Below are 18,104 nucleotides of genomic sequence, written 5' to 3'. Positions count from 1 at the left end.
TTGGTTCATATCTTGGGGCTCAGTATCTAACATATATATTAAACTGTCAAGACTCTGGCAATAGGAGAATGAATGCTTTATAATTTGATCATCTGAGCCATTTGAACTAATATCTGTATCTTTTGAATCAAATGAAAATATACTGTGATAATTATTCTTTCACTGAATGTTAAGTGTTATTTTAAGCTTAGAATTATGAAAATAATTTTTAGTAAAGCCCATATTTAAAAGCCCTACCCCAAAAAATAAGACAAAACAAGAAAAGCAAGGAAAAATAAAAAATTCCTACCCTTCTTACAGTTGTATGGTCTCTACATAGCACATTGTCTCTTTTTTCCAATTCTGTGGCACTCATATGAGATTGTAGGCATTCTTCAACCAAGAAACAACTTTACCAACTCTGTTAAAATTGCCACTTTTGTAACATGTGGGGATAAACAAGATAATATTTATTAACATCAAAATACAACGAGCTGGTAAATATCTTTCCTATAGATCTAAATGCACAAAATATAAGGCTGCAAAATAAAAGTCCTAGAAAGTATAATTTTTTCTTTTTTCAAAATTAAACATAGCCTATTGAGCAAATGGTCACAATGTACATCCAAGTTAGTTTATACATGTTTCGCAATCTGTCCTATATGATTTAGAAAGCTATGGAATCACATTTGCTGTTTTAAATATTTATTGTTCTGCTATAGCATACACTGTTTATCCAAATTATTTAGACACCTCTACTTTAATAAACTATAACTTGTAGATCCTACTTAGCACAGATACAAGGAACTTGAGTGAGAACTGATCATATCGCTCAGAAAAGATGTCTCAGGATGTCATATCATTCTTGCTTTACAAATCAAAGCGTTCATCCTTCATGATGAAAAGGTTATTTAAAATATCAGAATTCTTTATTCTTTGAGTTGTAATACACTCTTAACTTTGTAAAAGATTCAAAATTGATGGTTTATTATGTGTAAACTTGTTATGCTTCTAAAGACAGTTATAGTACAAATTACCATATTTTGGGTTGGTAATTTAAAAATACTAAATTACTTTGACTTTTTAATAATTTGGTGTGATAAGGTAGACGGCTTTTCCATGATATCTGATAGATTTGTGGATTCTATGTCTAAGAAAATGCAAAAGAGCCAAACATGGGTGCATGGACCTGTAGTCCCAGCTACTCAGGAAGCTGAGGTGGGAGGATGGCTTGAGCCCAGAAATTCAGGGTCAACCTGGGCAACATAGCAATACCTCATCTCACAGAGAAAGAAAGAAAAAATGGTGAAGAAAATATATTAGAAAGGACCCCATAAAAAGAAAATGAAAGGACTTTGATTCCTGGCAAGGTTGTGTGCTAAAATGTCTGGTAAATTTCTCAGTACAAAGCAGTTAGAAATGCTGGGTAAAATGCAATAAACTTCCTTTTAAAAACATTGTTGACCTTGTTTAGAGAGTTAGAGGTCTCCTGGGGATGCAAATAAAGAGAAAACTAAAATCCAGAGCAGTAAACGGACACTGAAATTTCAGCTGCCATGGGGCATTTTTCAGCCTCTGTAACCTAGAGGTCCAAGTTTTAACAGCTGGATCACTATTGAAGACAGGGCCTTTGGCCTATACAAAATGGGATGGAGAATTGAAACCTCCTTTTTATAAAGCATGTAATTTTTGAAGGGTTACATCATCAGTTAAAGGGTAGAATTAAAAAAAATCTAATCAGCAAAGGGAGATGGCAAGGAAACTTGTCTTAGCAAAAGCAAGCAGTTCTTGAGGAATTTGCCTTCAGTTTAGGCCTTTGTTCTTCCCATGGATAAAATCTTCTAAAACATGAGTTTACAATCCCCAATCATAGAAATATACAAGGAATATGTAATCATAAACTGGAGTCAGCAGAAACAGTAAGCAGTTGGTATGGTCAGGCCTTGTGTCCCCACCCAAATCTCATTTTGAATTGTAATCCCCATAATCCCACGTGTTAAGGGAGAGACCAGGTGGAGGTCATTTAGTCATGGGGTGGTTTCCCCCATGCTGTTCTTGTGGTAGTGAGTTCTCACGAGATCCGATGGTTTTCTAAAGGGCTCTTCCCCCTTTGCTCAGCACTTATCCTTCCTGATGCCTTGTGAAGAAGGTGGCTTGCTTCCCCTTCACCTTCTTCCATGATTGTAAGTTTCCCGAGACCTCGCCAGCCATGGTGAACTGTGAGTCATTTAAACCTCTTTCCTTTATAAATTACCCAGTCTTGGGCAGTTTTTTTTATAGTAGTATGAAAATGGACTAATACAGCCGTTCAGTTAGTTCCCAATAACTTTATAAATGACATTTCTGATTACAGAATATCAAATGGCTATGTTTTAAACATTTGAGAAATAGAAATCAAAACATAGTAAAAGTAGTAAAAGATTAAGATGCTGCCAGAGAAGATTAGGCTGACTTGAGAAAGAACAAGTAGACCTCTAAAAATGAAAATGTTAAACATTTTAAAATTTCTATAAATTTAAGGTACACAAGTGCAGTTTTGTTACATAGACATATTGCGTAGTGGTACAGTCTGGTCTTTTAGTGTAGTGATCACCTGGATAATGTTATTATTAATTAATGCTATTAATTTCTCGTCCCTTACCTACCTCCCACCTCTCCAAGTCTCCAGTTTCTATTATTGTTCACTCCATGTCCATGTGTACACATTATTTAGCTTCCACTTATAAGTGAAAACATGAGTATTTGGCTTTCTTGTTTCATTTAAGATAACTGCCTCTAATTCTCTCCATGTTGCTGCAATAGACATGATTTTATTCTTTTTCGTGGATTAATGGGTTATCATGAGAGTGGGACTGATGGCTATGTAAGAAGAGGAAGCGAAACTTGAGCTGGCACAGTCGGCCCCCTGTCCATGTGATGCTCATTACCACCTCATGATTCTGCAGAAAGTCCTCACCAGATTTGGCCCCTTGACCTTGGACTTCCCAGCCTCCATAACTATAAGGATAAATTCCTTTTCTTTGTAAATTACCCAGTTTTAGGTATTATAAGCAACAGAAAATGGATCAAAACGTGTATTTTGAGTTCAGAATTTCTGTATTGGCATTTCCCTCCTCTCTGTTGCCTCTTAGCAGTTTTCCCCCCACCACAGGACTCCACTGTTGATGAAAACCCAATAGTCCTATAGACAGTTGTTTTTGGATACACACAGCAATTGATCCTTCTGGCCCTAAAGCTTGAAACTTAACATTTGTTTTGTCTGAGTACCTTCCTTAGGAATGGACTTTCAGGCCTCCCAAAAAAGTATCTAAGAATCAAAAAGTGGACTAAGGACATGAATAGACAGTTCTCAAAAGAATATATACAAATGGCCAAGAAACATATGAAAAAATGCTCAACATCACTAATGATCAGGTAAATGCAAATCAAAAGCACAGTGCGATACCACCTTACACCTGCAAGAATGGCCATAATAGAAAAATAATATATGTGGGTATGGATGTGGTGAAAAGGGAACTGGTACACTGCTGGTGGGAATGTAAACTAGTACAACCACTATGGAAAACAGTGTGGAGATTCCTTAAAGAACTAAAACTAGAAGTACCTTTTGCTCCAGCAATCCCACTACTGGGTATCTACCCAGACCGAAAAAAGTCGTTATACAAAAAAGATTCTTGCCCATGCATGTTTGTAGCAGCACAATTCGCAATTGCAAAAATACAGAACCAGCCCAAATGCCCATCAATCAATGAGTGGATAAAGAATTGTGGCGGGGGTGGCTGTGTGTGTGTGTGTGTGTGTGTGTGTGTGTGTGTGTGTGTGGTGTATATGTGATGGAATTCTACTCAGCCATAAAAAGGAACGAATTAATGGCATTTGCAGCAAACTTCATGAAACTGGAGACTATTATTCTAAGTGAAGTAACTCAGGAGTGGAAAACCAAACATTGTATGAAGTTCTTACTCAAAACTGGGAGCTAAGCTATGAGGATGCAGAGGCATAAGAATGATACAGTGGACTTTAGGCAATCGGGAAAGGGTGGAAGGCAAGTGAGGGATACAAGACTACAAATTGGGTTTAGTGTACACTAGGGTGATGGGTGCACCAAAATCTTCCAAATCACCACCAAATAACTTACTCATGTAACCAAATACTACCTGTTCCCCAAAAACTTATGGAAATAAAAAATTAAAATATTATATTTAAAATTAAAGAAAAAAGAACTGAAACTCACCAGATCACTAAATCCAGACAATAAGATGCTGAACCCCTCATTCACCATGATTGCTTCCTTGCCTATCCCTAATTCCGGTTTTCTTGACACATTGTTCATTTCTTCTCTGCTATATAAACCCTTAGTTTTGGTCAGTCAAGGAGATTGATTTGAGACTGAGTTCCTGCCTCCTTGGCTGTAGCACCTGACTAAAGTCTTCCTTGGCAATAGTCACCATCTCAGTGATTGACTTTCTGCACAGTGAGCAGCAGGACCTATACTGAACTTCTGGTGTTTCTGTAACGTTAATACAAGTGTTACTTTTTCTCCTAACTAGTTACATTCTTCAATCTGTCCTTAAAAAATAATTCAAACAATTGGTCATTATTTTAGCTTAACTAGCTTTTAAATCAGTTGCCATTAAAAAAAAAAAACCTGTTAGATAAAAGATATTTATTTAACATAAATATTTTCATTGGATCTTAAAATACTAGTATAGAAATCTAACAAACTGTATATACAGGCATGTGTGAAATTTACTTTTTTTAGGATTAGAGAACATCTATATTTGCCTGCAAGCTCCCTTAAAATAGTTTAGAGAACCATTTAGCATCACTTTCCATGCCATTGAGCTCAGAGTTAAAATCATGATTGAGACACCCTGTAATGCAAATAGAAATGTCCTGAGGTCATTGCGTAATTTTATAGTGGTCTTCACCAAAGCAAGGAAGAAGGCAGCAAGTTTTATAGCATGATAGGTGGCCTTTATGTGAAGTAGGTTGAAATGTGCTTCTCTGTGTAGGCACACAGTGCATGGAATAGGCATTTCATTATGTTCATATCTACCTGTATTTTTCCTTTGATCAATGCATATGTTTGATTAAACAGAATGAAAATCTACAGAAGTGAAAATATGTATTGAAAAAAGTAACAGCAGTAAAGCAATATCTTGCAGCTTTTTACTTTGAGTCCCAATGGATTAGCGATTTTACTTTACTTTAGAAATGACAGTACAGTGATGATTATCGTTCCTTTGGGACTGATAAGAACAGAAATGGTGCCCAATTATATTAGTCATTAGTATTCTTTGTTATAAGTAGTATGGGAAGCTTGTAGAGCTGGAAGAACGTGGCCTGAATATATTTTTAAACAAGTAAATTATCTTTCAGTGTTGGCAAAAAATGTAGTTTGTCTGCCTTAGGAAAATAAAATGTTCATACACAATTTAGCTTGTCCGTCATTTTAAACATTTCAGAAGGCATAGCCCCATGGTCTGGGCCCCCTTTTTTTTTTTTTTTTTGGTCAAGAAGTGCTTCATTGGTTCCTATGTGAAAGTGTTGACATTTATATCACACTCTGAATACTTAAGAAACCAAAAGATTCTAGTTCTTTTGGAATTAACCAATGGGATCTCATCTACTAGTCAGGCATTCACAACATTCTGTGCACATGCTGAATTTGTGCTGTCTTCTTTCCATAGATATATTTTGTTAATGTGACTATTTATCTATATAGTTTCTTTCATACAGGCCCAGTCTTCATTCCCTTGTAACCACCCTCCTTCCCGAAATGTGTTGCTTTAGTCGAATAGTTTGGAAAAGAAACAGTCTGGAAACTATGCTTTGGTCTCTTAAGTAGAATAACCAACACATCCAGCAATTTCTCAGTGAATGGCTGTCATAGTAGAGGTGATTATTCATGATCATGATGAAATAATGTCCCTGACCAGCTTAAGCTTCGTCCTTTAGTGTTTTCATAGTTCCTCTTACATTTATCTACTCTAACACATATAAAATACAGAAAGCTGAGCAGTCTCGTGGCCTAATGTAACAAACCAATCTAACAATGAGGGCTATGAAGGAATTGTTAAAAAAAAAAAAAAAAGAAATCAATTATTTCATGATTCTTGTTAAAGACAGAATTTATTCAAGGGGGGGCTACTACAATGGAGTTTTGTAGTGGGGTAGAAAGATCAGTTTCAACTGAGAATGTATTAAAGAGAAGTAGAGATTTATAGCCAAGGGTATGGATGTGGCTCACTGTATGGAAAATTACTAAGAAGAAACATCAGGGGTAACAGTGTTCTGGCTAAACCAACTTGATAGGATTATTGCTGAAGGCAGGCCAAGGTGGTAAAACATGGAAGGCAGGGGATAAAGAATTTGATCAGATATCAAAGGTAGTCAGATATCAAGGGTGGGGAGGTGGAATTTGATCAGATATTCAGGGTGAGGGACTTTTCCTCAACTGACCCAGTAGGATTGTTGCTAAAACTGGACTGAAGGAGCCAAGGACAGAATCCAAGGTCAGGGACCTCATCAGAAGGAGGGCTCAGAGAAGCCTGACTCAAGTTTGGTCAAGGGAAAGAACTGTCAAAAGACAAAATTACAACAAATTTAGCTTAAACATCTTAATTGACCTTTATTTGCAATTTTAGAATCAAGCAACGCCTCATCCTATAAAACAGAATGAGTGTTTTGATGAGCTGAGCAGATGAGTTTGGCTTTATAGACTAAAAATGACTGTGGAAAACAAAAACAGACTGCAGTAATTGGATTGGTCATTTCAAAGCCATTTTCTTTATGGAAGTTGAAGCACAGGGACCTTCTTTATCATGCCAGCTAAAACTGGCCTGTTTGGAGTTTTGGCTATCATCTCTCTCCTGGTTTCCCAGAAGGTCAGATAAATAACTTACTTTCAGCTTGGTGGCTTGCTACTTCAGCATGAGTCACTCCATTTTGGTTTGGTCTCTTGGGCTTAGTGTAGGATCTGAGTCCAAACCCATAGCCTCCTATAAATTTTAACAGAGTCTTTGTCAGAATAAAGATACTTACTCTTAATTTTCTTGAAGAGGAGAAAGTCACTTTTTAAGATTCACCTCACAGCAAAACTTTGTAAAAGCCCTCTTCAGATACCTCCTCCTCAGCCCAAAGTTTGCAGTGATGGGAGCAGCTAAAATTGTGCCCACAGGCTGCATGTCACCATGCTATCTCCCTGTTACCATTGCCTTCTTCTTTCTTCCCTTCCTGCTGATGCAGCAGTGCCTCCTTGGATACAGGATCATTCCTGCTGTAGGCTTTTTCCTGAGAGGGGCAGCTCTCCTGGGATTCTGGTGAATCAAATGCTTCATCTCAACAAACAGTTAGATTTGTTTATATTCTCCCCTTTTCCATGTGGTGGGAGGAGAAACTTTTTCACTACATTCTTTATTTCAGTGCCTGGGGGCCACTGAATTAGAATAACAAAAGACAGATTAACAGGATAAAAGCTACACAGTTTTTATTAATATTTATATACATGGGAGTTCACAGAAGAGAAAATCAAAAAGTAGTTAGTCTCAGGGTCTTATATCATTCAAACGCAGGACAGGGTGGGTTGGGCTTCAAGGAGCCATAAATTGTGGGGAAGTGACTAGGAATATGGGGGAAACTAATGGAAGATAGGATTATTTTAGTAAGGGTTGCTTATACAGTCTCATCTCCATGCCAACTCCTTATCTTGTGATAACTTGTGATAAGAGTTGCTCTCCTTTCTCTGGTCCAGAAGTAGGGAACACCCTCACAAGGGAAATTTCTGCCCTGCTTTTAAGCAGATAAGGGAGGGCAGAGAACTCTTCTGCGTCTGTTCTTTCTCACTTGCCTTTAGCTCAAAATAATCCTTGTGTTTGAGCAGCATATTTTAGGGTAGTATATGCTCATCTCCCTCATTCACGAAAGATTTAAGGTGGCTTTTACAGATGTAATTAAGTAAGTTAAACTTAATGATATATGAGAAATGTGAAACTAAGGAAATGATGGCTCAAAAAGTCAGAAGCAGCCATTGATGTTAGTGGTTGGAGATGGACTGTGACTGTCTTGAGCTTTCCAGCAGTCAGCACAGAGATGCACATAGATATATCTCATTTGATTCCTTGGGTCTGTCATATAAAATAAACCATTTGCTCAGAAGAATTATCTGTTCCTGAAAATGGGATAGCTTCTAGAGATTCTCTTGAAGATAATACTTTGTAATGTAATGCATGTATTTTTAACAATGAAGTAAATGCAGTACAACAGAGCAAATAAAATATTAATAATACATATTTACTGAGTATATTCTGTATGCCAGAAACTTATTATGTATGCTGGATATGTAATAGTGAACCGGACAGACATGACCTGTGTCTTCAAGGAGCTTATAAATATAATGGGGAGAGACAGATAATAAACAAGAAGTAAGCAAGCAAAAATATCAGATAATTACGAAATCCAGTAAGTGGCTGTCAGGAAATCCCCAGGGAGTAGTACAGTAAAGAATAAAATTTGGTGGCCACTTTAAGAAGTTTCAGCCAAAATTGCCTCCTGGGGAGGTGTATTCAAGTTGAGAATGGATGTTTCTGAGGTGAGGAAGAGCTTGGCACATTTGAGAAATCGAAAAGCAGCCAGTGTGCTTGGAATAAGGCTGTGCTTAAAATTACAGGAAGCCTTCACATGGAAAAGATACTATCCTTTGACTACCTCCACTGTGTGCGTCATAATCTCATGGCTGATGGTTCAATCTGCTGTTGGAGAGACCACCTCATCTCTGATGGGAGGCAAAATAATATAGAGGAAATAATGATAGGGCTGGGTCAAGATTATCTTTGGAAGACATTCACTTCTCACCTATGCATAAATAATTAGGCTATGGAGTATGTCTGTGGTAGTTTTAACCTGCAAAATTTGTGAAGCAGTAGTAACAAAAAAACTACCTTAGCGCCAATATACCTAAGTAGAAAAAACAATCAAGCCAAAAGTAATCCTCAAGAGAGTATTTCTAGAGTCCAGCTATGAGCAGTAGAATTTCCTGGCATACTCTCCAAATGTGATTGCAAAATATACACGTTATTAGTTGTTTAAAAAAAAAAAATAGTTTTTACTAAAGTCTTTTCTCTACCAATCTAGGAATTACTCATTCTGTGCTTTTCTTTTTACAGCGTCACAGTGTCTCCCCTAACTGAGCTCAGATCGATCGTGTACAACTCTTAACACTTACCTTCCGCCCTGGGACACTCACAGGGTCTGTGGACCTTTTATGGGAAATCTAAGGAAATTGTTGTTGTGTGAATGGGAAGATGGAAGAAATCCCAGATACTTGTTAAGCACTTCCATCTTACCCATATTTGAGAGATTCCACTTCCATAATCTCCCCTTCCAGCGAATCAGAATCCCTCTGGATTGCCAGTTATGAGAAACTGGAAAAGAAAATATTTAAAAAATCAACAGAGTTCTTAGTCCTTTTTAAACTTAATACTCAGTCTGTGTCCAGAAGCAATAAGTATCAGTCTATGTGTAAAAATCAGTGTATGTTCATGTACCTTTTTATTCAAGAGTTTTCCAACAGCACCTTAACCTTCCTCCTCCTCCTTAGTATTTCTTAATAATATTGTCAACGAAATAGAAATTAATTATTTTCCACATGTTCATTACTGTGCTAAGCACTTCACATGTTATTTTATTCCATTTGTAGCTTGGTCCTGTGAAGTGTGTCCTGTTGATATCCTCCTCCTTGTTTTGGATAGGGAAACTGAGGTCCAGAGAATTTAAGTAGCATGCCCTTGTATTAGGGTTCTCTAGAGGGACAGAACTAATAGGATAGATGTATATATGAAGGGGAGTTTAGTAAGGAGTACTGAGTCACACGATCATAAAGTGAAGTCTCACAGTAAGCTGTCTGCAAGCTGAGGAGCAAGGAAGCCAGTCTGACTTCCAAAACCTCAAAAGTAGGGAAGCCAACAGTGCACCCCTCAGTCTGCGGCTGAAGGTCCAGTAGCCCCTGGCAAACCACTGGTGTGAGTCCAAGAGTCCAAAAGCCAAAGAACTTGCAGTCTGATGTTAGAGGGCAGGAAGCATCCAACGTCGGAGAGGGATGTAGCCAAAAGATTCAGCAAGTCAAAATTCTTCCACCTTCCCCTGCCTGCTTTATTCTAGCCCTGCTGGCAGCTGATTAGATGGGGCCCACCCAGCTTGAGGGTGGGTCTGCCTCTCCCAGTTCACTGACTCAAATGTTAATCTCCTTTGGCAACACCCTCGCAGACACACCCAGGAACAATACTTTGCATCCTTCAGGCCAATCCAGTTGACATCCAGTATTAACCATCACACTCCTAGTTACACAGTTAGAAAGTCATGTAGCCATGATTCAAACCCAGGCAATCTGATTCCAGGGCCCACTCTCTTGATAATCACATGCATTTAAATCAGTAAAAAAAAAATAAAATGCTGTCTATATTGTAGGCACGGGTGATAGAAAAAATAGCCATGTAGATAAACCTAGCCTCAGTGCAGTCCCTGGCAGAGAAGGGCTGTAAGAGAAATGTCTTTTCTATAAGAGGAAGGGGAAGCAGGATAGGAAGACACCACTAAGGTCTCAGATGAGGTTTCAGAAGAGATTATTTATGACCTAAGCTTCAGTGGATATGGCCAGGTTGTTTAGTGGTGTTCAAGGCTGAAGAGATAATGCTTACCAGGGAGTCTCACAGAGTAACCCTTGGATGAACATCTCTTAAGATTGTTAGAAATGCTGGCCGGGTGCAGTGGCTCACGCCTGTAATCCCAGCACTTTGGGAGGCCAAGGTGGGCAGATCACGAGGTCAAGAGATTGAGACCATCCTGGCCAACATAGTGAAACCCCGCCTCTACTAAAAATACAAAAATTAGCCGGGCGTGGTGGTACATGCCTATAGTCCCAGCTACTTGGGAGGCTGAGGCAGGAGAATCGCTTGAACCTGGGAGGCAGAGATTGCAGTGAGCCAAGATCAGGCTGATGGACTCCAGCCTGGCAACAGAACGAGATTCCTTCTCAAAAAAAAAAAATTGTTAGAAATGCTAAGTCTCAGACCTATGGAAGTAGAAACACTGTTGGGCCCTGAAATCTGCATTTTTAAAGCCTTTACAGGTTATCCTTAGGTATGCTTAAACTTGAGAACCGCTGTAAATGCTCAGAAGATGAGCGAATGTGACTTATTTCAAGAATTACAATATTATTTCCATTCCTCTCCCTTGCAACCTAAAAGAAACAGAGTTGTTTATCGTACTGAAATTGTCTACTTTTGGTCTAACAGTGTGTGTAAAGAAAAGCAATTAGAGATGTATTCTCGTTTCATTTATTTTTATTTTTTTAATTTTTACCTAATAGTTGTGCATATTTTGGGGGTTCTTCTGAAATTTTGATACTTACATTTGATGCTTACAATGTGTAATGATCAAATCAAGGTAATTGGGATATCTGTCACTGTAACAGTTTTCTTTATGTTGGGAACATTCAAATTCTTCTAGCTACTTTGAAATATGCAATAAATTATTAACTATAGTCACCCTATTTGCACGATCATACTCTAGATCTTATTCCTTTTAACTCCATTTTTGTACCTATTAATCAACCTTCCATCATCTTCTCTTCCCACTACCTTTTCTTTGTGCAATGGCGCAATCTCAGCTCACTGCGACCTCCGATTCCTGGGTTCAATCGATTCTCCTGCCTCAGCCTCCCGAGTAGCTGGGATTACAGGCATGCGCCACCACGCCCGGCTAATTTTGTATTTTTATTAGAAATGGGGTTTCTCCATGTTGGTCAGGCTGGTTTCGAACTCCCAACCACAGGTGATCCACCCGCCTCGGCCTCCCAAAGTGCTGGAGTTACAGGTGTGAGCCGCCGCTCCCGGCCCCCACTACCCTTTCTAACTATGGTAATCAATAATCTACTCCCTATCTCCATGAGATTCATTTTTTTACCTTACCACATATGTGTGAGAACATGCAACATTTGTCTTTCTGTGCCTAGGTTTTTTCATTTGACGTAAGGACTTGCAGTTCTATCTATATTGTTGCAAATGACAGCTTCCCATTCTTTTTAATGACTGAATAATATTCCAATGTGTATGTGTATTGTAGTTTCTTTATCCATTTATCTGTTGACAGACACTTAGGTTGATTCCATATCGTGGTTATTATGAATAGTATTGCAATAAATATGAACATATAGGTATCTTTGATATATTGATTTCCTTTTTTTTGATTATATGTCTAGCATTTTTTTAATAAGAAAGTAGACTTTGTGGACAGCAGGTTTCCACATTTCACCTTCACTTTTCACCTCTTTCTCAATAGTTGAATCCCTTCCCAACTAGCCTCTTACTTTTAAGAGACTTCATATCATTTAATAATGTTATAATTAACTAATGACTTATTATTTAAATATTGGGGTAAAACCAAACCATCATCAGCTTAAATAAGTCTGTATTGATAATTGTTGCAGTGACATAGAGATAGCACCTTTTCTAGTCCGTTATCATTGATGTTCATTGAGTTGTCTCAGCATTTTACAAATTTGAAATGGAATTCCAGAGGCATCTGAGTTATGCTTATCCTAACAATTACGTTGTATGAATCAAATTCTATTACAGTAAAAGCCAAAGGACCATCCAAATTCATTTGTTACACTGAAACACAACTGTATGTAGGGATTGCTTGAAATAATGTTTTATTATATGAAGATTAACATATAAATATGGTTCAAACATTTTTCAAGTTTTAGAGGTTATTTGTACTGCTTCTTAGGTCATTAAAAAATAAAACATTTTACTGATCAAGGGGCATTTAAAGCATGACATTGTTAAAGTATGCCCCTGGCTGGCAAAGTGGACTTCCTGTGGCTAACTGAGGTGCTTGTTAAACAGATCAGGTGGCCATGGCTGTGTGAGGGGGTAGTCATGTACTCTGTGTTTTGCAGAGATGCTGTTAAAGTGTCACAGGACCTCCCTTTCTACAATCATGCCAAACCAGTTTCTGTTGTCAATGCAGAGATTGGCTGTAGCTGGAAATCCCCCAGCTGACCACCAACAGACCACCTGATACCAACCAACTGACCACTGAACCAGCCAATTAAGAGAGACTGGTGATTTAGGGCTTAAAGGTCATCCAATCAAGACTATTCCTCACTCCCCTGACTCCCCTCCTCTGTCCTCCAGTTTTTGCCTTCATAATCTCTGACTCTCCAACCCATCCTCAGAGCCAACACATTTTCAGTTTGCACTGTAGGCTTCTGGTCCCCAATCTGCATATTGCTTATAGAAAATAAAGCTCCTCTTTTTTTCTCCCATGTACCTCATGGTCTTATGTTAACAATATTTTAAATGCAAAACAAAATGAATGTTTCCACTCATTCTGGTCTCCTTTTCTGTATAATCTTGGTGTTTGTTATTGATATTGACAACAGAATAACATAATTATTGATTTCTTATAGCTGCTTTAGAGCAGCACATTAATCCCACTTTCTTCGTTACTATGTTTCTGTTGTTGTATTTACCACAATTTTATTTAATTTCTTTGTTTATATATTAGCCTCTCCCTTACTAAGTTGTGAGGGCAAAATGTCTTATTTTTCACTGCATCTCTTGTCCCTGGCAACATCATTAGTGTAGTTTTTCTTTTTAATGATTTTACAAGTAGCTCATTTAGTCAATCATGCAATAATTCATTTAATAAACATGTTTTGAGCACCTACTCTGTATTAGGACTGTTACCTGTTGTAACAAATTTGTTCTAAGCGTAGGGCTGGCTGCATCATGTTATTTAGGGAACTTTGAAAGTAGTTCTTACTCCTACACTCCATCCCTGGTGATTCTGATACTATAGGGTAAGGTTTGGGACTGGAGAAGTCTTTCTTTTTTTTTTCAAAGCTCTCATAGTGATACTAGTGTTCTGTCATGCTTCAAGATAAAGAGGTTGTCTTTTCACTAGACTGGATATATCGTCTTTTTCCTTTTCTTTGATTAATATCCTTGTCTCTGTTTTTTTTAAATTTTTATTTCTATTCACAGGAAAAAATAGGAATTGGGAGACTAAGTAGCTTATTTTCAAGTTTAAGGAAGGAGAAGGCACTTCAATATAGATTATCTTATTTCACTCAGAATAATTTTGTAAAGCAAATGTTATTATTTCCCTATTTTTCATTGAGCACTGAAGGTTTTTAAAACTTACAGAAAGCCACAAAACTAGTTAATGGTAGAATATGGCTTGGAACCCAGAGGTGTGTAACTCCAGAGCTCATATTCTTTTCTCCTAATAAAAGCAGTGTTAAAAAAAAAAATTATTCTTGGCACTTATTAAAGATGGTAAGGGAGGCTTTATTCAAGGGGTCGTGGCCATAGGTATGGGGACCACTGCGATGGGGCCTTTCAGTGGGGGAGAGAGATGGGGCTCTACCCTGACTCCAACAAGGACAAGTGGGGATTTATAACTGAAGAGCATGGTGCAGGATTGGGTGGAAAGTCCCTAAGTGGAAGCATCAGCTGCAAGGGGTTCTGGCTAACCCGACCTGATAGGACCCTTGTTGAAGGCAGGCCAGATGATAAGTTATCCACGGTGGTCAGATACCAAAGGTGGGCAATTTTCCCTAAACTGACTTAGCAGGATTCTTGCTCTAACTGGATTCTACAGGAGCAGAGAGGGAAGGCCAATGTCTGCTTACTCAGAAAGGACTCAGAGGAGGCTGACTCAAGTTTTGGTCAATGAAGAGAGTCTATCACCAGCTCTATAGTAAAACCAAATGTAGCTGGTTTATAAATGTGTTGTACTAACTGCATATGTGTTCTGTTTTGAAAAACAGAAGAAAGTGAATAAGTTATTCCATTAAAAAATTTAAATAATTTATGAAAAAAATTATGTTGGTTTATATTTGTGACCTTGGTTGTGTTGTGTTTTGTTTACCCCTGCTCTCTGTATCAGTGCCTTTCCATGGGGGGGGGGGGGGGGGGGGGGGGTGGAAATCCTAGGCTATCGTTTTTTTAAAAAACATTGTGTATAGTTTAAATAGTGCCTTCACTTCTGTGTTGAGACTGTTATTCTTAAAGAAGATGCAGGCCGGTTGCAGTGACTCATGCCTGTCATCCCAGCACTTTGGGAGGCTAAGGTAAGATGATCGCTTGAGCCCAGGAGTTTGAGACCAGCCTGTATCTCTACAAAAGACACAAAAATTAGCCGATTGTGGTGGCGCCCGCCCTTAGTCCCAGCTACTTGGGAGGCTGAGGTGGGAGATTCACCTGTGTATACGAGGTTGAGGTTGCAGTGAGCCAAAATCACGCCACTGCGCTCCTGCATGGACAACAGAGTGGTGTCAAAAAAAAAAAAAAAAAAGAAGAAGAAGATGCGATACATGTAGATATACAGCTATTTTTTCACACTACAGACTATATAACTATTTCTTAAACTTATAAAAACAGCAACCTATATTCAGTGTGCACATTACTTTAACACACTCTGTGCCTTTTTTTTTTCTTACGGCAAGTATGTTGGCTATTGTTTTTCTGTCTTGGTGGCTTTGAGGCCTTGTACTGTGATTTTGCATAGAATGTTAAAGTTTAGAAGTTGATGGTTAATTTATTTGTGTATGATGTGTGTCTGCAATATGGAAATTAAAAGCTGACTGTAACAATAAATTATGAAAATGAAAAAGTAGGGAATAAAATAGGCGTGTGCTTTGAAGTTCTGTAGCATGTATATTGTATTTCTTGTAAAACTGCACTAATTTGAGGTTGCTTTCTAGAAGTAATGTTATTGTTTAGTATCAGCATTCACTTTTCTTAGAATCACATTGATAAGATATAAATATTTGCACAGGTGAAATTAAAATACACAGTAAAGAGGCTAGTCTGAAATCTCAAGAGAGGGATGTATTTAATTTAGAGGGTTTAAAATGCATGTTCTTACACTCTTCTCTCTCTTTGGAATTCTCTTTCCCTTTGCTGCTCCTGGAGCAAATTGGTATGCATCCCCTCAGGTCCATTCTTCAAAAGAGCCTTCTCCGCCTGACACTTTTCTAGACTGAGTCAGTGTTTTTTCCCCCAGTCTGCACCTGCAATGGTTTTTTTAAGTGTATGTCTTATCAACCTAAAATAAGCAACAGAAAGACCAACTCTCCAAAGAGTTTCTTCAGGAATAGCAGGGGAGCGATCCAGGATATTCCTGCTATGATGGATCCTAGGCGCTTCCAGAGAGGCAAGGGAAGGTAAGAGTCTGTAAAGGCAAAATGAGGGAGGTTACAGTAGCTGTTTGGCATCAGTTCATTAGTGGAACAGGCAGTTGCTGGGCAGCTCTCCTTGTAGAACTAATCTGTATGGTAGGGTTGCAGTAGGCTTTATATAACATTGTGGTTTGGGCAGTCTCTTATGATAATTCCTTTTGTCAAGCAAATGTGCATGAGGGCCTGTCATTCATTGCATCCTGGCTCCATTTTGTTGGAGTTTGACATAAGTGACTCTATTTTGACGTGGACAACTTTCACAGTCCTCTCAAGTACATGTGAGCTCCTTCATTTAAGGACCATCTCTGGGAGCTCCCATAGAGTCTGAAACATTGAACGTTCACTAATTGTTTGATTTTGATTTAATGAGTAAAATTTATTGTTTGCAATAGAAAATGTAACAGAACAACTGATTTCACATTATATAATTGTGACATATGTTATGATTCTTATATTTTTAGAAAAACCAAGGTCTGAGGTAGCTACATAGCTTGCTGAAGTCGTACAGATTGTCCCTTAGATTTAGTCTGACATTATGCTTATTTGTCGGTCAATCCTATATACTGTTCAGAAAACTAGCTTTTGCCCAGCTACAGTCCACGTGACACTGTTGCTTCCAAGAAACGTAACTGGAATCATGGCCAGTGGAGGGGAAGATGGATTTTGGAAAAACCTCAAGTAAAAGTTAATGGTATTTTTTGCTTTTGACTCCAGGACTTTTCTCAACTATAATGGGCTAAAGTGCATAGTGCCAAAGAGATTGCTGTAACACGCAATATTTTACAGTTATCTGTTAACACAATCCTCTTCAAAATTACTCCTATTTTTTCTTGAGGGACTATTTTTTTTTTTTTCAGGATGTAATTTGGAGGAGCTGCACTAATCTAATCTGTAAGATGTTGATTCAAGTTCTTTATATCAAAGTCATCTCAACTTTGTATGTTAACAAAAGAAATTGAAAATATATTGGTTGTGGGCTCTTTTCTTATATTCAACTCTGATATGCTCTATGAGTTTTGACAAATTCCAAAATTGCAGGAAATTGTTTCCATTTGTTCGTTAGCAAGGGGGCTATCTGAGGAGACACATGGGCAAATACTCAGCTTTTGGATTTGTGAATTTCAGCTTGTAGTCATTGTTGTGCTAATAGGTCTTAGTTAAGATGTATATGTCAGATTATATTAGATTATATTATAACAAATAATAGACAATCCACATTCATTTATTTTACTGGATTTATGTTTTTATTAGCTGAAGGAGGTTGGCTTGGTAATTGTTTTTTATATGGAGACATAAGTATCAAATATAGTCTAAGGAACACTACAGGGACCCTTGTCTGTGGCCCTTATTTTTAGTTAGTAAAGGGAAAAAAGAGGGCTTCTCTGATAGTCAATATTAACTTAGTTTAGTAGTGTCTGTTGTAAGTTAATTTAACTTGATCAAATTCAAATATTAGGCTTAGTATGAACTCAGGAGTTCAAGGTCAGCCACAGTAATATAGCCAGACCCTGTCTCTACCAAGAAAAAAAATTATACTGTATTCTTACCTGGTATAATAAATAGAAAAGACCAGGTAAGCAGTATGAGAATAAAAATACAGATACGTATGTTAATGAAAATAAACATTACTTTGAACTTGCAAGTGGTATTCCACCAGAGTTAAGAACACCCATGAAGTCTTACTTTTCCAACTTGAATTTCACCATAGATAATTCAAAGTAAAATGTCCTAGACTTGAGAATTTTTTTATTGTCCAAATAGCTCTTACATGCCCCAAAAAGATCTCCACAGAGTACAAGAGACTTTATCGTTCAGCATTAATCTGAATTGGAACTGAGTTGAAGCATAGTATTACCTTAAAGATTTTAATGAA

General features: G+C 37.8%; 1 protein-coding gene across 7 annotated transcripts in view; it reads left to right on the top strand.

Moving 5' to 3' along the window:
* Nucleotides 1–18,104, top strand: part of EXOC4 (exocyst complex component 4) — an 818,008-nt gene that overhangs the window by 433,353 nt on the left and 366,551 nt on the right. The window contains exon 11 of one of the 7 annotated variants that reach the window (XM_017957176.3): nucleotides 9,147–10,201. The exons of the other annotated variants lie outside the window; for them this stretch is intronic. Coding sequence (XP_017812665.2) covers nucleotides 9,147–9,198 — 52 coding nt within the window. The 3' untranslated portion in view covers nucleotides 9,199–10,201. Of the gene's footprint in view, nucleotides 1–9,146; nucleotides 10,202–18,104 lie in introns of those variants that run through there. 7 annotated transcript variants of the gene reach the window in all.

This window comes from Papio anubis, chromosome 4, assembly GCF_008728515.1.
Source record: "Papio anubis isolate 15944 chromosome 4, Panubis1.0, whole genome shotgun sequence".
Lineage (NCBI taxonomy): Eukaryota > Metazoa > Chordata > Mammalia > Primates > Cercopithecidae > Papio > Papio anubis.
This window is presented reverse-complemented; position numbering and strand designations above follow the sequence as displayed.